The 22,051-nt window shown below is 46.5% G+C and overlaps 1 protein-coding gene across 1 annotated transcript in view; it reads right to left on the reverse strand.

Annotated features, from left to right (window-relative positions):
* Positions 1-22,051, reverse strand: part of XYLT1 (xylosyltransferase 1) — a 303,984-nt gene that overhangs the window by 28,924 nt on the left and 253,009 nt on the right. Inside the window, exons 6-8 of the mRNA XM_072753776.1 lie at positions 18,597-18,677; positions 3,716-3,932; positions 154-330 (exon numbers count right to left, since the gene is read on the reverse strand). Of these exons, the coding sequence (XP_072609877.1) occupies positions 154-330; positions 3,716-3,932; positions 18,597-18,677 (475 nt within the window). The remainder of the gene's footprint in view (positions 1-153; positions 331-3,715; positions 3,933-18,596; positions 18,678-22,051) is intronic.

Genomic DNA, 22,051 nt, shown 5'->3' on the forward strand with positions numbered 1-22,051 from the left:
TACAGGGAAAATGGCCAGAATCCTTCTGGCATATGGGGAAAATGGCCAATGAATGGTGGCTGCTGCTCATGTTGTCACTGTCACTACTGGAGCCAGGGCTGCCAACCGCAGGACAAGATTCCTCGGCCGGCATCTGAGGCCGGGCAGGCTCACCTGGAAGCGGTGGAAGTCCTGCGGCTTGAAGTCGTTGGGCGAGCAGCCGCACCAGTCCACGATGTGCTTGTACTGGCACTTGCAGCCCAGCTTCCGGTTCCAGTTGGTGATGCGCAGGTTGTTGTCTACCATGGTGTCGCAGTGGGGGCTGTTCTCCAGGACTGTGTGGAAGAAGGACTGCAGGGGAGAGAGGGACCGGCCTGAGACCTCCTCCAGCCTCCCTCCCCTGAACCCCGTGACTGTGCGGGAACTCTCTCAGAGAGTCCTTGGTTCCCTCTGCAAAGGGGGGGTCGGCCGCCAGTCCTGGTCCAGCTCAGGGCACACGGGAGGTTTTGTTCAGAGTGGCTTAATTCTGCTTGGAAGTCTAACGCCCTGAGCGTTTCTCTAAGTTGTCTTTCCCCAGCAGTCTACAATCTGATCTCAAGATGTTTCCTATCATTCAGGACATCTTTGGTCTGCCTGGCAGAGAGGAAAAAATCCCTCAGGTTATGTCAACACATGGGAACCAGAGGAAATGTGGTGACAGTTTTCCAGAAAACCCTGGGCCAGAAGGGCAAGTGCTTTGCAAAATGGCCAGATCCGAAAGCAAAGGGATTCCAGTCTGAGGTAGCTTGAGAACAAAGACTGATGCTCTGGAATTTCACCCCTGGCTAAAGGAAGCCAGGTTCCCGGATGTACCCGTCCCAGGGCTGACCCGTGTGCCTGGCACCCCTCCTGCCTCAGCCATGGGAGCCAGAGGACAACGCAGGGAGGGGCGGGCTGGGGCTGTGCGCTGTCCGTGGTGCTGAACCAGGCTCCATCGGTCTCTGCTAATCCTAAAATAAAACTCTTGACCTGCCTCTCCTAGGAATCTGAGAAAGCAGCAATGCTGAGAGTGGAGACAGAGCCCGGAGAGGCGAGATATGGTTACCGCTTCTGAAAGACTTCCAGAGAAAGACAGACAGACAGATAGACTTCTATCTGGATACTGTTTTATAACAACCCCAGATACCAGCCAGATACATGCTCCCCTGCTATCTGCTCCCTAGGGGAAGCTGTTAGGGGATACATGGTCTTTCTGCAACGAATTTATGACTCAGCCTTTAGATTTATTCTTTTTTTTGTATGTTTTTTTTTTATTGGAGTTCGATTTGCCGACATATAACACCCAGTGCTCATCCCATCAAGTGCCCCCCTCAGTGCCTGTCACCCAGTCACCCCATCCCCTGCCTGCCTCCCCTTCCACTATCCCTTTTTGGTTTCCCAGAGTTAGGAGTCTCTCATGTTATGTCACCCTCACTGATATTTTCACTCATTTTCTCTCCTTTCCCCTTTAATCTCTTTCACTATTTTTTATATTCTCCGAATGAATGAGACCATATAATGTTTGTCCTTCTCCGACTGACTTACTTCACTCAGCATAATACCCTCCAGTTCCATCCACGTCGAAGCAAATGGTGGGTATTCGTCATTTCTAATGACTGAGTAATATTCCGTTGTATATATAGACCACATCTTCTTTAGATTTATTCTAAAGTGGTTTCCTGGTGGCAGTCTGGGGAAAGGGAGGGCAAGGCAGGGCTGTGAAGTGTAAAGTGCCTGTGTGTACTGGGGCAGGGGTGAGGAAGACATACCAGCATCAGTATGGGCATCTTGATTAAAACAACCAGGGCCCCCAAACAAGTCTCATTTCAGTGGGTAGATGGGCAAAACGAGTCCCCACCCACCACCCCCAGCTGCTCTTCCTGGCTGCTAAATGACATATGCCCATGAACCTGGATTTTAAGCTTGAATTGTCTACAAGCCCATAGAAGCACATATTCTCCATCAAGCAGTGGAGAAAAATTCCCAATTACCAATTGCCCTGTGTCCTTTCATAATGATACAGAAATTCCTCGTAAGATAATGGATGAGGAGGTTATCAGCATTGAGAGAAAAGGTGATTTTCGCTGAAATAGGATTAAAAGCTGATTACCTAATGTGTGTGCAGAATAGTAAAACCTGGCACGGTAATGAGAAGCCCATCATCCTTCTGGAGTGACATGGGCAGTCAGCCCTATCAGCTTGGCACTGCCCCAGATGCTGGTGAGGGATGCGGGAGCCATCAAATGGGGTATGTTTTCTGGTCTGGCCTAGAAACACAGCCTGGGCCTGGGGTACCGCCAGGAAGAAATGGTAGCAGATCACTCACGAGAGGTGTCCCAGGCTCTAGAGAAGTGGAACCACTTCTGGAGTTCTGTGAGATCAGAAATTAGGATGAAAGTGACTGGGAGGTGAGGGAGCTGAATGCAGAACACCTCAGTGCAGGTCTGAGAAGAAGGCTCGTAGTGGCAACATTTCAGAACTGAGTCCCCATCCACTTCCAGATGGAGCCCGGTATGGTTTCAGAGCGGTCTGCAACCTTACGCAGCTGGGCTTCTGTGATGGACTGCATGTTTGTGTCTCCTCCAAAATTTGTAGGTTGAAATCCTAGCCCCTCAGTGTGATGGTGTTGGGAGGTGGGGGTCTTTGGGATGTCATTAGACTAGGAGGGCGGAACCCTCATGAAGGGGATTAGTGCCCTGACAAAAGGGGATCCACCTTGTTCCTTCTAGCATGTGAGCGCAAGAATGGTCGCTATGCAATCTGCAGCCTGGAAGAGGACCCTCACTAGAACCCGACCATTCTCGCACCCAGATCTCAGGCTCCCAGCCTTCAGAACTGTGGGAAGTACATTTTTATTGTTTATAACCCACCTAATCTGTTGTGCTTTGTTATAGCTGTCTGAACTAAGATACCTTCCCCATACTGAGGCCTGAAAAGTGAGACAGCCTCCCTGGAGCTTTTTAAATGCTCCTAAAAGCCATCAGGAAATGAGTCCCAGGGGCTGTCAGTGTGGGGGCTGGTACAGGTCCAGCAGAAGCCCTGGCTCTCTGTCTTTGGGATCACTGGAATTTCCATTGTGAATGATGAGGCCAACACTGCTGCCTGTCAGGGAATGATAGAAAAATACTCAAAATTAGGAAAGGTATTCTTCATGCTGAAAAAGTAGTTATTACAGGATTAGTGACTGTGGAAGATCTGTCAAACATTGCTGTGTGTAGGTCCTGAAAAAGCCAGCATATACAGTTGCAAGGGTTACACACTGCACAATCCTGGTGGGGCACCATCAACATGGTAGGTATGAGAGGTTTCTGTTTTTTTTAAATAAAAGTTTTCTGGAAAATGGCAGTGAAGTGTCCTGTTCTAACAAAATCAGTATATCATGATGATTTTTATGACCAATGGGAGCCAAGTGTTTTGAGGAAGGACTGTCTTTTCTACTTTGCACAAAAATGCCGTGTGGACTGCAAGTGGCAGTGTCATGTGTCTGTCTATTCCATACACCCTCCATGCAGACTGCAGGGGGACTGCGGGCCTGCCGTGACAGCAAGGGCCCTGGTGGCCAATGTAGTTCTCCATCTTCATCTGGATGGGTAGAAGGCTACATAACTGGACTCAGCACCACTGTGCCAAACCTTCAGCAAGAATTCAACTTCTGCCTTTGCTCTGAACGCTAGAGCCAGCTCTCACCCTGCTCGGGGACTTTTTCCTAGACACTCACCTCAGCAGGAAGTAGGGTGTAGGAGTAAAACTGCTTCATCTTGGTCACCAGATCATCTGTGGAGAATGTCACATACTCCACAAACTTCCGGTTCAGCAGGAACCAATCTGAGCCTCCATCCACAGCGATGCCCTCTGGGATTCGCCGGTCCCCCAGGCGCCACATGTGGGCGTCACACTCCAGGAAGAGCCGGTCCAGACCCTGCTTTCGGATGAACCTGGGAGAGACAAGATTGCCCTTAGCCCAAAGATGCACAGAATCCAAATGAAATAGCACAATCACGGCAATAAAAGCATGTACCAGGCGCTTACTGTGTGCCAGGTATTGAGCCTGGACAGGCTGTGTGTGTAGTTGTCACTTGATCTTCAGAAGTGAGGCAGGTCACTATATCCCTGTGAGGCGGGCACTGCCATTATGTAGCTGAGGACCCTAAAGCTTAGAGTGTTCAGCCCAAGTAGACGGCAATGATCACGTGCTATATCTATTTCCTCCTTTACGGGACTTTTGGAAATCACTTTTTCATGCCATGAATGCCTTGGCAGTTTGGTGAATACAGCCTCTGGATGCTTGTCTCGGAATAATGCCCTTAAAGGCATACCTCCAAGTATGTAGGATTACAAAATATCTTTTAAACCACTGAAGTTATGATCTAGGAATTTGTGTGCTTTTTTTATTCTCACGCATTTGGCTCACACATTATATTCACAAAATATTTTTTTAACATCAAATTTATGATAATTATGTGCGTTTTTTTTAAACACATAAGATAATATGATCTTGTGGCAGGTCTAATAACTACTGTAATTTTGCAGAAGAGGTGAGCATAAATGATACTTAGAGGTATATGCATTAACCAAAATGTGATACGAAAATTTGTGATTCCTAACAGTTACCGCTCATACTGTTTTGGTATGTTATGTACACTTAGCTGGATTTTAATTAGACTTTAGTGAAAACAAAGATAATTTTCTTCCCAGCTATAGTTATGGAACCCTTGAATTCTATCCACGAACCCCAGATTAATAACTCCTGCTCTAGAGAGAGTGTGTGTATATATAAATACATACATACATACACACATATGTATATATGCATATTTGGGATTTGTAAGGCAGGCAGAGCAGAATGGGCACTTCCTATTTTGTAGATGCAGAAACCAGAGATCAAAGAGCTGGTAAAACAGATGTGTTGGGAGGGTGGGCATATCTAGGACCAAACCTTCTGGCCTGAATCCTTAAGTTCCTCTGCAGTTAGTATTAATTTCATACCTGGGGCCCCTGGGTGGCTCAGTGGTTAAGCATTTGCCTTTGGCTCAGGTAATGATCCCGGGATCCTGGGATTGAGTCCCACATCAAGTTCCCCGTGGGGAGCCTGCTTCTCCCTTTGCCTGTGTCTCTGCCTTTCTCTCTCTCTTTCTCTCATGAATAAATGAAAATCTTAAAAAAATTTTTCACACCTACTGTGCGCCAGGCACTGTGCTGGCCTGGGGTGGGGCAGGGACATGGAAGGATGCTCCTGCTAGTCAGAAGCTACTTAACTCTCTGGGAACCAAGAGTCTAGAGATCTGACCCAGGGATCTTGCTACTTCTCCAGATCATACAACATAAAATCAACTATTTTAAAGTGTACAATTCAATGGCGTTTGTACATTCGTGATGCTGTACAATTGGCACCTTTATATAGTTTCAAAATATTTAAGTACCCCCAATAATCAGTCACTCCCTTCATCCCTCTGTCTTCTGGCCCCTGGGTAACCACCAATCTGCTTTCTGTATCTATGGATTTACTTATTCTGGACATTTCATATAGAGTCAATCATACAGTATGTGGCCTCTTGGGGTTTGGCTTCCTCCACTGAGCATGTTTTCAAGGCTTCATCCCGTGTTTCTGTCAACCCAGCATCCACTCCTCATTTTTCTGGGAACCACACCATGATTGTTCCTTGGACAGTTATCTATCTTTTTGTTTTTTTTTTTTTGTTTTTTTTTTGTTTTTTTTTTTAAATTTTTTTTGACAGTTATCTATCTTAAACTCTCAGTTAGCTTGGATTTGCATCCTACACCCATCACCAGGGGCAACATGATTAGGCTGGTCAGTCAGAGTATTTCATCTGCCCGGCTGCCATCATTGGTTCAGGGATCGATGTATAACTGAAGGTAAATCTGAGATTGGGCCTTGGATTTTTTTTTTTTTTTTGCTGGATCTACCAGGAAGGAGAGCTCTTCCATGGCATTTTTGCTTGGAGAATGTAAGCCTAGAGCTGCTGGCAGCCATCCTGTCACCATGAGTATTAAAGTTGTTTGATAGTGGAGGTAAACAGAAAGGAAGGAGGGAGAGAGGGGGAAGGGTAGAGAGGGGGAGGTGTGGAGAGAGAGAAAGGGAGGGAGAGAGAGGTATTAAGTCTCCATGACTTTGCTTGAGACCCTGGATCCCAGTGTCTGACTCAACACCAGATTCATCAGTAATGTGCTTAGGGCGTTCTGAGGTGGAATCCCATGACTTACAGTTGAAGAAGTCCTGACTAACAGATTCCTCAACAATTTAACCTTTTGGCAGTACCAGGATGGATGTGAATGTTCTCAGGCCCAGATAGAGCAGGGAGTCATGGCTGTGACACATAAATAGCCCTTTTCCTCTAAGCCAGTCTGCATCCGTCATCATGTATCTGGAGGTCTTTGCACCTCCCATGGCAGACCTCATCACTGTCTTCAGATTACAGCTACCTATCTTCCCCTAGGTAGACACTTCTCTCATTAGAAATGACCTTGGATTTCTCTCTCTGTTTTCCTCACAGTTCCTAGGAAAATGCAAGGCTCAGGAAAGGTCGAGTTTTTAAAACGACTTTTCCTTCTTATTTGAGAGAAAGAGAGAGAGAGAGAGCAAGGAGAGGGAGGAACAAAGGAAGAGGGAGGGAGAGACTCTTAAGCAGACTCTGCTGAGCCTGGAGACCGACATGGGGCTCGATTTCATAACTTAGACTAAAACCAAGAGTTGTACACTTAACCAACTAAGCCACCCATGTGCCACTCAGGAAAGATCTATTGTGATGGCCACATTACAGGGTACAAAAACTGGAGACAGTTCCACTGTGTTAGACATGCTGAACTCTATAGAGAATCCCTTCTGCTGGCCCTTCCCAAATCCACTTGCATCCATTGGAGGGAACTGCATGAAATCTCACTAATAGGTCCATCTCCCCAGTACTTTCTTCTGCATAAGCAGGGGACCTGCCCCCAGACACTGGTCACTCACTGAGCACGATGATGTCATACACTGGATTCTTAAAAGAACTGAGGACAGTGTCATAAAAACACTGATGATGGTGCCAGACTTAGTTCTGCTGAAATGATAAAGTTGGGCTAGGTGTTGATTGTAAACTTAAATGTCTACAGGGGTCAGATGGATAATGGAAATGTCTGAACCAGGCTGGGTATAAGACAAAGGTGCAGTCAGCAAAGAAGTAGAGAAAGCATTTTTTGAAAAGCATTCAAATTCCTTTTAAAAAAAGGTATTTCTGTCTAAATAAAACATATCCCTAGCCTGAATCCAGCTCATGGGCCACTAGTCTTAATAACCATGGGTTAGGTAACTGTCAGGCATTTTCCATCTGTGACATTCTATAAGTCACTCTGTTATACCCACAAAGAGGGTGTGGGGCAGGAATTCCAGACAGATACCTGGGATCCTGGAGAAGGCTGATGACTTTTCTGAGGACACACAGAAGACACAAGCCAACCAGGAGACCCAGGTATCCAAAGATCCTGGTCTTATTCTTTCCCTAACACGTTCCCAAGGGCAAAATCCAAGCTGTTAGCAAAGCCATGTTCTCTCTGGGAGTGATTTGTTGAAGGTTTTTCAATATACTTACCGTATCATACCAGTGATACAAAACTCTGCCCTAAAACTAGTCCGTTAAAGGGACCCTGAGTTTAAAGAAAATAAAATCCTACCTCAGCCCTGGCTGGTACTAATTATATGATAATATCCAATCGCAGACACTTAATTAGACTTAAAACTTTAAATTTTAGTTAACTTACATGGTAACCAAGACTAACCCAGAGAGAGGAAGAAAAGAAATATAGGTGTGAGGACATGCAAAAGTTTTCCTTCCAAAGACCAGCCTTTTAATTTCATGTTCCATTATGTGGGAGAATAGCATCAGCTTGCAATTTTAATGTGATGCCCCAGACCATAATATCCAAATACAATATTTATGCAGTAATCTCCAAAATGAAAAATTCATGGGGTGGGAGATTGGTTGCTCTATTTACTGCTTTTGAAAACTGATAAGCTGCAAATGCATGCTGTGGTTAATTATGAGTAAACAGAGACAAACAATCCCCCAGGTCTCGGTTCCTGGGTTCAGAGGGGTTGTGGAATAGGAGAAGGTGGCTGAGGCCCAGAGTCTCGGGATCTAGCAGGGGAAAGGAATCAGCTGCTTGGCCAGTAATCTGAACTTTGTTTTCTGCCCAGTGCATTTGCCAATCACTTGGAAAGGGGATGGCTGGAAATCAAGGTAAATCGGCAAACACCTGGGTGTGTCTCTTCAATGCCAGCTCAGCAGTCAAGGGTGGAGTGCAGATTTATTGGAGCACTGGGTCCAATACACAGAGGGCGACCAATGACACTCTCCTCTCTAGTTTCATTTCCAGATAACTTGGTTGTGCAGGGGCACTGGAGTCAACAGGTGGGATTAAGGGCCAGACAGAAAGAGGACCTGGGTATGTAGGCTGCCTCTGCTTTCAAAGACTGTGAGATATGGGGTTGCCTGGACTCTCTGAATGCCAGGTTCCTCATCTATAGGATGAGCTCCATGACAGCTGTGCTGACAACCTCCTGAATCCACTGTGAAAGTGTGACAGAAGAGGTTTACAAAGGCCCTCGCTGAGTGTCCAGGAAGCACTGCTCAGCCCAGCAACGGACCAATCATCAGTTCCTTCTTGCACAGTGATGGCACCCTCCCCATATCCTCACATCCCTGACCACCCTGTCGTGCTTTGTTTTCCTTCACAGCATTTAGAACTTTGTATCACCACATATGAGGTATTTATTTAGTTTACTGTTTCCTTTTTAGATGCAAGACAAGAGAGTAGAGGAGTTTTTTTTTTTTTTTTTGCCTATTTTTGTTCACAGCTGTAGCCTTAGTGCCTAGAGTAGTACCTAGCATACAGCTGGTGCTCAATACATATTTACTGAGCCAGTGAATAAAGGGAAGTTGTTTAATCAGGAAGAAGCAGCCCTTAGCTAACCGGGTGTCTGACTCTTCTAACGTACATTCAACAGACAAATGAAGGGAATCACAAGGTTAAGTGCATCCCCCAGAGTCACACAGCTAGCAGTTCCAGACTTGAATCCAGGTCTGGATGAATACAATGCAAACTCTTAACTACTCTGCATTCTTCTTCTGTCCCGATTTGTCAGGGTCATTGTAAAAGGATCCCAACAGAGGATCTGAAAACTTCTACTACTTCAGAAAGGCACTGTGTGGAAATGAGAAATCCGAGAGAAAAGGGCTCATGGTTGGTCTTGGAAGAGGCTGTCTGCCAGACCTCGCAAGGACTTCTGTCTTCAGAACAGGCTATCTAAGGGCAAACAGAATTAATTGCATTTGGTTTTACCTCCTAGGCTTTCAGGGATGGGCGGTTTGCCTTCCAGAGACTTTCTCGACTGGCACAATACGAACTAAGTCATAACTAAATATGATTCTACTGAGATGTCACAGGGACCAAGCTCTACTCAGCTGAGCATCAAAGAAAATTGGATGGAAGGGGACAGGGGTCCTGATTCTTATCTGTGTGTGAAGAGGTCAGGTAAGAAAGCTTCTGTAGCCTTTGAAACTGATCTCAGAAAAGGCAGACAATGAAGAAGTCTCTCAATTCAGTTAATTCCCTGGCTACAATCTCGGCATACTCATTGAGTGTGGAATTATTCCAGAACCGTCTTGTCCTATAATGAGTTCGAAAAGGAAGAACTCTGCCCCTCAGATTTTGCAGTGTGTTTGAGTAAGAAGGAATCTTAGCAATCAGCTAATATAATTAACTCTATAGACTGGAAAAAAAAACCCAGTGCATTGAAAGGATGTATGACTCAAAGACATCCAAAGTCATATAGTCTAGGAAAACGTATCCCCTTCTTCACTTTCCTGTCCAGTGATCTGTCACTGAATCCAGATTACTCCTTTAGCATAAGTACAACCTAAACACTTTAGTTAAAAAATAAAGTCATGGAACAAGTATGAAAACCAACAGCGTGTACAATCAGCCAGCTATGTGAATGTGCTGACACGTGATAGCCATGTAGTGTGGGGGACAAGCTTTGGACTACATGATTCAAGTTGCTGGGTGGGCCACTGACCTTGAATGACCTGAAAGATGCAATGGCTGTTTCTCATGTGGAAAATGGAGATCATAAAACGTACTTCATGGAGTTGGTGCGAAAGTTTAAATGAGATTATATACATAAAGGACTTAGCATAGAGCTTAACCTATAATAAGTGCTCCATGGATGTTCACAAAGATGCTTAATAATTTTCCTTTATCAAACTACAAATTTAAAAATTTTACATCTCCTCTCCTCTTTCTCCTGCAACCTGGTAGACAGGCTTGAGTAGGGCACCTCCAGAGCTATGATGACATCTCTATGTCCAAAAAAAAAAAAAGCAACATTTCAGCACCAAGGACAGAAGCCCCAAAGCCTCACAAATGAATTTCATCTCCTGAGATTTTAAAGATTTATTTATTTTTATTTTTGGGGGGAGGGGCAGAGGGAGAGAATCTCAAGTGGATTCCCTGGTGGGTGTAGAGCACAATGCAGGCCTCCATCCTATGACCCTGAGATCATGACCTGAGCCGAAACCAAGAGTTGGAAGCCCAAACGACAGAGCCCCCCAGGTGCTCCATGCAGATTATTTCAGTAAGCAATGCCCATGGTTCTGGTGGTAGAAATGACAAAGTGTCATGTCCATCTTTCTAATTCCATCCAAGCAGCAGTAATACATCATCTTCCCAGGCTAAAAGTCAGCAAAAATCCAGCTCCGTGGGACCTAGTCTGGCAGCTCTAAAGGGGCCCTGCTGGCCATTTTCTCTCAGGGCTGGGGTGAGCTGTTGTCCCTTCCTGACCTGGGCTGAAGTCAATTATCATGCCTCTACTCTGCAGTATCTGGAAGAACAAGGATCCCTGGGGCATTCATTCCTTAGGCAGCTCTAGAGAGCATCTTCCATACTCTCGGTATGTGTGCGGAGAATATGGGGGTGAATATTCTCCCTTCTTTCCTCTTCCAGAGAGAGAGAAAATACAGCAGTAACACCTACCATTTATTGAGTACTTGCTACTTTCTGGACTCTGTTCCTTACACTTAATACATATTTTCTCATTTAGTCTTTACCACAACCCTTTGAGGGTTCATTTCACAAATGAAGGAACAGAGACACAGAGAGGCTAAGTCATTTCCCCAAGGTCATACAGCTGGTTAGGGACAAACGTCGGATGCTAACCTTAGCCATCAGGCTCTGGATTCCGCACTCTTAGCCACCCAGCTATAATCCTGCTCTAATAGCTAAGTAAATAGACACAAAGAACCACAAAATACATTAACATGTAATTAGCTGTTTGCAGTAAGTGTTCTACAGAAAAACTCAGAGGGGAGGGACAGAAAATAAAGAGACAGGGACATCTTTAATGAAGATTGTTGGGAAAGGCCTCACTGAGAAGGTGGCATTTAAGCTCCGTGTGAAGGATGAGAAGGAATTGGTCATCTGAGGAGTTGTGGACAAGAGCTTTATAAGGGATTGATCTAGTATATGCAAGAGCCCAATGAATGGAAGAGGCCAAGATGGCTGGAGTGAGAGCTACAGGCACATGGTCAGTTTTGCTGACACATTCTGGTAGATCAACCATGGGAGAGGCTGATCCTGACCTAATTAGTGTAGGGAATGTATCATCTACTGGACATGGTGGGAAGTTCCGCAATGAACATGCTGAGGGGATCAACATAGTACAGTGGCTAGGAGTGCAGATCCTAGGGCCAGGCTTCCTGGATTCCCATCTTCTTCCCCACTTAATAGTGGTGTGCTGTTTAATCTCAGCCTTGCCTTAATCTTGCCTCAGTGTCCCCATCTGGAAAATGGACCTGATAAGACCACATTTATGTCATAGGGTAGTTTTGAGACTTGAAAGAAGTAATTGCTGTAAGGAATTTAGGACAGTCCCTGGCACCCAGGAAACTCTTCGCATGTCTCTCACTACTGCCTTGTGTCGAGAAAGTTGACTTGGGTTTGACATCCAAGGGTGGGGAAAAAGAAGAAGCCTGAGAAGAGATGCAGAGTCAGGGGCCCAAATCCTGGGACCTAGAATTCCCTGACTTGGTGGCCCATGGTCTTCATGCTGCTCAGGTCCCCACATCAGCTTGTACTTCCAAGAATCTAAAGGTCCAATTAGGGCTAACTAGCATACTACAACTTTTCAGACATTTTAAAAAACAGTGTTTGCTGCCTTTGGTTCTGTTTATAAACGCGATGCACACTTACTTCATAGAAAACTTGGAACTGAAAAAGCAAAGAAAATAAAAATCAAACTCTGCCTCTCAGAGGTAGAACAGACTTTTCTTCTCGTCTTTTGTCTAACTTGGATGTGTATTGTTTCAGAAAAAGCAAAGTTCCCAAGCTGACCTCAAAATGCATGTGGAGGCCAGAGAAAGGAGATGCGCCCACCGGTTTGTGTGGGTGCTGCTGTGATGCTAAGCTTTATTTTGACATGGCTGCTATAATTGGATTAAATAAAGTGAACATGCAAACAGTGATAAACTCACTGGTTGAACTGAAGAAAAGCAAAAGCGAAATGCAATCTGCTTTCCCCATTGGAAATGAGATATTAATTATCTCCTTGCATCAATCATAGTGCTACAAGACAGCTGGGGAGAGAGCCCATCTCTTGATAAGCAAGTTGGCACCAAAGGGCCTCCTGAGAGCAGATTTGCTTGGAGGAGGTTCTTGGCCAGACTCTCAATGGATTTGCCAACTTTTGGCTAAACAGTTGCCTGTTTATGTATCAAGGGAGTTTTGGGTCTGAAGATTAGTTCAATGTCAGAGAGAAGGAGCTGCTGAAGCTCTTTAGCTCCCCTTCTGGTGCCCAGTGGGGGAGTGGGGGAGTGCTGCTTAGAGCGGGGGGGGGGGGGGGGGGGGGGAGGGGGGGGGGAAGACCTGAGAACAAGAAGAAACTGGCTGATGTCACTTCTGACCTAGGAACTGGGACCCCTCTTAGTTTCCGATGGGTCGAGCTTTCTTACATTTCAAATGCTAGTTGTTTCTGTAAGAATTATAGAAAATGCTTCCAAAATGTCAATCATTTATATTCCATTTTCAAGATTTTTCTCCATCATCATGACCACCAACATCTCTAAGTTAAAATGCTTATCCCTATATTCACCCATTTAATTCTTTTTTTTTATTATTATTTTATTTATGATAGTCAGAGAGAGAGAGAGAGGCAGAGACATAAGCAGAGGGAGAAGCAGGCTCCATGCACCGGGAGCCTGACGTGGGATTCGATCCCGGGTCTCCAGGATCGCGCCCCGGGCCAAAGGCAGGCGCCAAACCGCTGCGCCACCCAGGGATCCCACACCCATTTAATTCTTATAACAACTCTTGGGAGGTTGGTCTTATTAGCATCATACCCATTTTACAGACAAGGAAACTGACACACAGATGATTGATGTAACTCAGCCAAGGTCACACATCTAGAATCCAGGCCTGGATTCTCCGTGCCAGGTCCTTTATGCAGCACCTATAGGAAAGCTCCCTTAATATTTTTCTCTAAGTCAACTTTAAATAGCTTCAACTGTTTTTTGTGGGTTTTTTTTTAAACTCAGTCTCACTCTAAGCATAAGAGCCATGAAATCATGAAATCAATTATATAAATTTTCATTGATACGCTTACAATCAATACCTAACTTTCCCTGTATGCCTGTTAATGAACTCCCTGAAACCATCTTGCACACCATTGATGGATCGTGAATACACTTTGGGATAGGCTGACCCTGCAAAGTAGGAAAGGATCTGATCTTCCCACCCCTAGCATTTAAACGATGCTTCTGATTAAAGTTAGAATTTTGCTCTTTCATCTGCACCCCTGAACATAAAACTGCAGGTCCTCTCTGATGTGGTCACTAATCAGGGTGTGATAAAAGAACACACATATTGAAAGTCAGTGTGAAGCAGGTTCTAATTCCAGCCCTGCTGCCCACTGGCCATGGACCCCTGAGCCAGCAAAAGCAACTCTCTGACATGGTGGAAAGCACCTGGCTTGGGGCCTTCCTGGGGCCAAGGAGGACACTTGGTCCTCCACAGTCCCAACCTTCCTGTTCGGATTTTACAAAGACTAGGAGACAGGAGCATGGAGAGTTGAAGCCATTTGTAAAAGTCCTATGGCTGTCACATGACAGAGGCAGCATTTTGATGCAGGTGTCAGGCCACCAGCAGTCGGGCGCCTACCCTGTGCCATACTGTGTTCCTGGGCTCAGCCTGAGAGCCAAGGGCTCCTCGAATCAGCCGGACAGCCCAGGTGGATCGAGGCAAGAAAAGTCCCAGAGGAAGCCTTGTTCTGGCAGATGGAAAGGATTTTCCCTTTCTGGTGCATGTCAGGGGCCCCCCACCTCCAGGCTGCAGATATTTGGGAAACTTCTCTCTTGCTTCACTGAGCAGAAGCCAGGGGTTCCAGTGGGGTGGGGGGACATCTGCTAGGACCTGCCCATTGAGGGTCACAGTGGACTTTAGGTCACCTGCTTCTGTTCATGCCGCAGAGGCTCACTGGGAGAACAGTAACCGTGCTGCCTGTCTTTTGCTGTATCTGGTTACTTTATTTTTGGAGGAGAGCAAGGAGAAACGGTGAATACAACACTCCCCTTCATTTAATTACAGGAACAGTCAGGACCGATTTGGCAGCTATTAAAATATTCGTTTGCCTTTATGCCATCTCTTTGCAGCTGGAGCTGGGAATCCAGATTGGCTGCCAAGGCCTGGAGATGGGCACAGAAGGTCAACACTGCAATTAGGAACCATGTGGAATTAAAAAACGAGGCACCTCGTGGCCTATTTTGTATCTCACCGCTTGCTTTGGCCCCTCTGTATTGTTTGGTCTTTCGAACTCTTTGCCCTTGCCGCAGTGTTTTTTTTACAAGGGCTGGTCCAAGAGCACAGAGCATCAGAATGGGAAGGGTCTCTGGAGCCAACTTGTTCATCCCTTTTGTTTTTCAAAGGGAGACAATGAAGCCCAGAGAAGCAGAGTGGCTACCTTGAAGCCACCTAGTATACTGCAGGAAGGCAGGCCCAGAACACAGACAGGCTGCATCACTTGCAGCTTGCAAACTTGGGCTCTGGGGACACACTGACTTGGGTTTGAGTCCTTGCCCTATCCTGTATGGGCTTAAGCAAGTCACTCAACCTCTCTGTTTCCATCTGTAAAATGAGGCTAGTAAGTTGCAGAGGGTCACCATCTGGAGGCAGAAAACCAAACCAACACAAAGGAAACTGGAACCAACAGAAGGTAAGGAGGTAGTCACAAAGTACAAATGTCTAGCTGTAAAATACACATGTCCTGGGGATGTGACGTACAGTTGAAAATACCATATTGTATATTTGAAAGCTGCTAAGAAAGCAGATCTTAGAAGTTCTCATCATGAGGAAAAAAATGTAACTATGCACAGCGATGGATGATAACTAGACTTAGGGTGATTATTTTGCAATATATACAAACAACGAATCATTATGTCTTACACCTGGAGCTAATACAATGTTACGTCAATTATATCCCAATTAAAAAAGAAAAAGAAAAAAGATCCTGCCATTGAACTACTTGGCTATTTGATGTATTCATTTCTCTCTAGCCCTCTCCAGGAATAATAGTAAATAATTAAACAGCCAAAACAAAACAAAACAAAACAAAAAAACCCAAAACCAAAACAAAAAACCAAACCCACAAAAGGAAAAGAAAAAAACTAATGGAGTCTGGGCTTGATGCTATCATTTGAAGTGACTGATTCAGCCCTGTGTGAAGTTAGACATGAATGTTCTCTTTCCATTAGCTTCCTTTACTTAGTCTAGGTTAAGCTGGGTTTCTGTCATCTGCCACCAAGAGTGGCTTTGTAACACACGACGTGCGCAGGGGCTGGAGCCAAAGCTGTGGCCAGCTCTGCACCCTGGGGCGGGGATAAGAGAAGATGTGCACTGTCTAGGTTGGCTCATGCAGCAGGTAAGGCCTCCACTGACAGGGGGAGAGGGTGGCAGGTGATGGCTCATTTTACTATGAAATTAATACTGAATTAGTGCCCTTCATCCATCTAAGTAAGAGAAAACCAGCCAAGGGCTCATTCATGGGCAGCAGAACTCGTGAGCTTTTCTGTTCAGAGAGCCTTGAGTTTTAGGAGGAGGTGTGATCAACATCTTAGCCTGACCCTTCATCGTGTCCTGTGCCATTTGGGTATTACCTGTCAACTACTGATGCACATCAACTAGACAGAATGTAGTCACACATCAGAGGCACAACTTTGGCCCAAACACCACTATTTATTTTTTCAGCAATATTTTTGTCCTAGGCTTCTCATGGCCTTGGACGTCAACATCCTCATCATCACCATCATCAAATAGGGCATTTCCTAAATGTTGCATGCTTTATATGCAGCATCCACTGAATCCTCTCAACCCTGTGACTCTAGGTCTATTAATATTGCTATTACGCAGATAAGGAAACAGGCTCAGAGAGGTTAAGCCACCAGTCTAGGCTCAGAGAAGTTCAGCCATCTGTCTAATGCAACACAGCTAGCACATTACAGAGCAGGACTCGAATCCAGGAGGCACAACCTCAAAGCTCATGATTTTAACCCCTGTGCTGTCCACAGTCCAAAGCACAGGGCCTAGAAATAGAGGACAGAGAATAAATACTGACTAGCCTGGAACAATACTCGGGTGGATGTAATTTAGACCCAAGTCTATCAAGTTATGGGGTGCTCCTTTCTCATGACACAACTTTGTACATAACACATATTACGGGGTTACTGGCAGGGGAAGAAGGGTCTTCAGTTTCTACCTAAGGGCCTAGACACCAACATCTGGGCCAGTTTTGATAACTAACACCTGTATGGAATCTCGTTCAGCTCCACCTTGCTCTACCTGGGCTTTGGGGCCATAGAACTGGGAGGGTTTGGATTCTAGCCCTTACCAGTTGTATCTGATTTCTTTGGGGAAATCAGTAGTCTCCCAAAGACTCCCTTCCTTCTCCTGACAAATGGGGATAATAGTTCTTATATTTGCATTGAGTGGCTCTAAGACTGGATCCTGTAGGAAAAGGGTCAGTGGGGCAGGGCACAACACACAATGGCCATCATTCTTGTGTCTCTCCAGGCCTCTCTAGGCTTTGCAGCTGAAACATGCTTATGTGAATCTGTGCTGATTTACAGAGCATCTTCAAGGCTGGGGGTGCCTTTTAAACATAAAAAAATGCAGGCCATCAGGAGGATAGGCACAGTCTATAAACAGCTGGATGAAATCAAAGTTAAAATTTAGGAAGTGACACAACAAAGGATTCTGGGTTTACATCTTGGGAGCTGGGGAGATGAAGCTCACTGCTTGCTTTTTGACCCTCCCTGGGCTGCAGATAACTAAGCTAACTGAGTTACAGAGCTAGCCAAAATGACGCCTTGGTCAGCACTGGGAGAGAAGCCATGAAGCACAGATTGCAAACCGAAAGGCCAGTGGAGGCTGGGGAGGGAAGGGGGCGGGCAGGTGAGGACCATGGTGACCTGGAGGACCACAGGCTCTGTCTATCAACCAGGTGAGAGCATCCAACGAGAAAACTCAGGCCCAGTGTTAGTGGACACTGGGGTCTTTAAGATGAGCTGGAATCTGCATGTTCATGGGAAACAGTGCTATTTTTACAGGGGGCTACTCATTTTCAAATGAAGCACTTGAATGAAAGCAGAACAAAACAAAACCAATGCCAGGCCCAAACAAAACACTTGAACGCACTAAAATGATCCCATGTGCTGCCAGGTTATGGTCTGAGTTCAAGGCTAGAGAAGTCTCTAGCATGTCAGAGTGATCCTGGGTTGGATTTTTTTTTTTTTTTTTTTTTTTAATGGTGTTTGCCATTGGGATGGCGAGGCCGATCCTGCGATATCCCCTACAGGGGGCGCTCAAGACTGAATCCCTTCTAGAGCTGATCTCTGGCCACAGAGCCATAGACTTGGCTCAAAGCTATTTGGCTTGGCTCAATGGACTCATATCGGGGTTCTGGTGCCTCAAAACCCTACTCAAGTCTGGGGCAGCAAGAGTGAGGCACTGGTGCGGGCACAGGGAGGGAGTCAACTCTGTGCTGGAGTGACATTTTTTCTTACTAGGAGGTAAATTCCATGAGAATGAGGATTTCTGTCCTGTTTACCTTTAGAAGAGTGCCTGGCATGTGCTTGGCACTGGTCAAATATCTGCTGAATGACTGGCTGACCAGTGATGGCCCCAAATCGTAGACCCCAATGATCTGAGGCCATCATTTAAACTATAGGCCTCAGTCTTCCCAGCAATAAAGTGGAGATTAACAATGGCTGCCCTACTTACCACAAAGGGTTGCCGTAATGAGCTAATGGACTCAGGAAAGTGCTCAGAAAAAAGGTGTAAAGGGCTATCACGCAAGGAGATGCATTTCCTATGATCCCTGTCCTTGTCTAACTGGAGAGACCACTTCAGGTCTTACATGGAAGGGGCGGAGGCCAACCTAAGCTTTCTCCCACCCTCTGTTTCCCTCTGGCTGCATCAAACCAGCCTGGAAGGAAGGCCCAAAATGATCACCCAGATCTTCATTTCCATTTTGCACAAGGGTAGGGGGAGGATGTACTGACCTTGCGTTGTCCCGGCCATGTGACTTCAGGAAATTCATATCTCGGTATCGGGACAGAAATGCCACGAGCTGGTCATTCGTCCTGTGGAAACAAACCCAGAGGAAGGTCAGTGTCCTCCAGAGACTATGGACTTACCACACATATGTTAAAAAGGAACATCAGTGTGTTTGTACCCTCTGTATTCCATAACCTGTGAACTCTTTGAGGATAAGCATGGTGCCTTGGGTGTTCTAGAATCTCTAGTGCCCAGTGCTGGGCTTGGCAAACATGAAATCATTGGTGTGTAGCTTGATGCCAGGTACTTAGCAACCTCAGGGCCTTTGCACCTGCTGTACCTGGGAGACTCTGCCTTGTACTTTCCAGGTCTGACATGCTGTTGTCATTCGGGTCTCCTGCCAAATGTCATCTCTTCAGAGAGGCCTTTTCCGGCCACCCAACCTAGAGTAGCATCTGCCTCCCCCACCCCCACCTTTATCACATGCCTCTGTTTCCATTACTAGATGTTAAATTTGCTTATACTGCAATGTAAGCTCCATAAGGACAGAACCTAGTGGGACTTGCTCCTCACTGGCACATAGTAGGAGCTACATGAAGGGTTGTTGGATGAATGAACACCCAGTCCTCGATAGCCACTGGGCTACTGATTGAGAGCGCTTTGAAAAATAAGTGGCATGATCCAAACAGATGACGTCGTTCCCAGCATTGTTATCCCAAATTTATCGCCATCAATCTCGGCACAGGCAGTGTAGTCACAGCTAATCAACTTGTGCATACAGCTGTGACAGTATTTTAAAAGGCAGTCACACGGGTCTCCATCTGCCAGAAATGCAGTCGCCTCTTCTGCTGAATAAACCCAAACAGGTAAACGGTGCTGAAGTGACAGCTCCTTTATCATCAGGCCTCTCTGCCCTGGGATTTCTACTTAAGGAAGTAAAGTAAAAACCATTGTTTCAAAGTGGGAGACAGGATGGAGACAGTCGAAAGGAAGGGCGGTCCTGGAACCAGAATGGGGGCCACCAGACCTTGGGAGGCAGGTGGGTGCCTCAGAAAACAATGCCTGGGCTCTAGAAGCAGAGAGGTCTGGAGACAGGTCCCAGCTCCACTCCTGACCCAGCTGCATGTCCAAGGGCGAGCAATTTAACCTCCGGGTGGTGGCCTTCTCTGAACTCCCCTGGCTGCCCAGCAGAGAGTAGGCTCTGCGCTTATATAATGAACGGATAACTGAGCGGATTTAAAGGGCATGTAGTAGGTGCGCAATAAATGCAAGATACTTTGTTCCTTCCGCCTCCCACAATTGGGTCTGAGCGCGCCCCCCCACTCCCATCCCTCTTCCAGTTCCCTGCAACTCCCCGCGCCACGCCACTGCAAGCCCCTGTTCTGTGATTGGGTGACTCATGTTGACTAACTCCTAATTCCAGTGGAGGGGGCATCAAGCAGTTAGGAGACGCTGCAGTGAAAATGAGCACGGCCGATGTCCCGTCCTACTACTGAGATCAACACCGCTTTGTTGGGAGCCATTCCAGTGGCGGCAGAGAAAGCCCGCGCCTGCGTTGAGGCAGACCCAGTACATCCGCAGCAAGCCAAGCCTGGCCGACGTGCACAGAGATGGATCCCAGGGACGCAGACAAAAGGCTAACCCCACGTGTGTCTGCAAAACGGTGCACCTCCTGTGCAGACAACCCTGCCCGCACGCTGCAAGGTAAAGCCCACGCGCGCCTCATACCAAGTTCTGGGCAGCTGTGGACAGAGGGCCTCTTGAAGTTGCTGGGAGAGGTGGGAATGAGATCAGCCCGTTAAAAAAAAAAATGCAAGCGATGTCTCTTTCCAAATCATAGAGAGGCCCATTCCATCTCCGCGTCTTAGCAGTTCCTATTTACCAACCCCTCGCCACTCTGCGACAGTTCATTATTGTCGTCCTGATGAATACGGGGACAAGTTAACCTCTGAATGGGTCCCTGGCAGCAGGAATAATAAACAGGGCCTCTGAGCGGCCTCAGGGGGAGGATTGGAGGGGCCAGGCTGGGGCTCCGGGGCCCCCGGCGCGCGAAGCCTCAGGCCTCCCAGGGTCAGCGGCCACAGCTCCATTTGGCAACCCCAGAAAGCGCCTTTCAGGGCCCTGAGCTGGGGCCATTTTCACATTTACTGCTTCACCGAGTCCCCATCTGATGGGGATGAATAGGCATTTAGCGAATTTACTTAGCGATGCTTCCACATGAAATCGTCTCAAAAGATGACATCTTGGCGGGGGGGGGGGGGGGTGCGCCCAGGGAGGGGGGCTGCAGATTCCAGGCCCGGAGCCGGGGGTGAAGCTGCCTTTCAAAGCAAAGCACTGTGTGCCTGGCTTGGCTGGACGGCGGGCGAGGGGACCCCTGTGGCCCCCTCCCTGGGGGCCCCTGGCCCCCTCGCTCTCGCTCTCCCTCCCAGTAGAAAGCCTGATCAGCATGCTAAAACCCATCTCCCCAGCCTTTCTTCAAGAGGACACACATTCGCAATTCGGCTGGGGCCTATGTTTTCCTATTATTGCTTACAGTGGCCTGTCTATAATTGCCTACATAATATTTAGTTCTCCTTGGATAATTAACAGCTTGCAATCTGCTGACATCTTACCCAGTTCTAGCCAATCTCTCTCTCCCCACCACACCCACTTCTCACTCCTCCTTTCTGGTGGAGTCATTTGCCAAGTGGCTCCCACAGCTCGTCACCTGTGCCTGCCTCTACAATTTCCTTCCACCTTTCGTGGAAATGATTAGAAGACATGTTTCTTCAATCACGCCTGTTCCTCTGACTCAGGGTGGTGACTCTGAGCCCATCATTGGCAGCCTTCAGAGCCACTTGGGATGTCGTTGCGGAAATATGTAAATACGTAAATGTTAAAATACATGATTCATTTTGATAAAGAGGGGATTTATTTCAATAAATAAATTTGCTGTTATATAAATAAACTTACCGGAACCGTGTGAAAATCTCCGTTGGCATGAATCAAAGAAAAGAACTGATAAAAACAGCTCTCGAACCATCACCATTTATGAAATGCTCACCTTGCCCGAGACCCTGAGGCAGACTTTTGCCACGTTTTATTGCATTTAATATTTATAAAGACTTTATGAAATGCGAGTTTCATTCCTATTTTGCAGATGGGTGACTGAGGCTCAGAAAAGCCACTGCTGAGTGTAAAACAAAAATGAATGAATGAGTGAGGGAATGAATGAATGAATGAATGCATGAGCCCCATCCCAGGTAGAGGTGCTCTGATGCCTCCCTATTAGCAGAGCCTGATCTTTGGACAAACAGCATCAACCCGCTGCTATTAGAAACACAGTATACCTCAGGGGTGCCTGGGTAGCACGGTTGAGCTTCTGAATCTTGATTTCAGCTCAGGTCATGATCTCAGGGTCCTGGGATCGAGCCCCACATTATTGGGGGCTCCTTGCTCAGGGGGCAGTCTGCTTCTCTTT

This window comes from Vulpes vulpes, chromosome 3 (assembly GCF_048418805.1).
Source record: "Vulpes vulpes isolate BD-2025 chromosome 3, VulVul3, whole genome shotgun sequence".
Taxonomy (NCBI): domain Eukaryota; kingdom Metazoa; phylum Chordata; class Mammalia; order Carnivora; family Canidae; genus Vulpes; species Vulpes vulpes.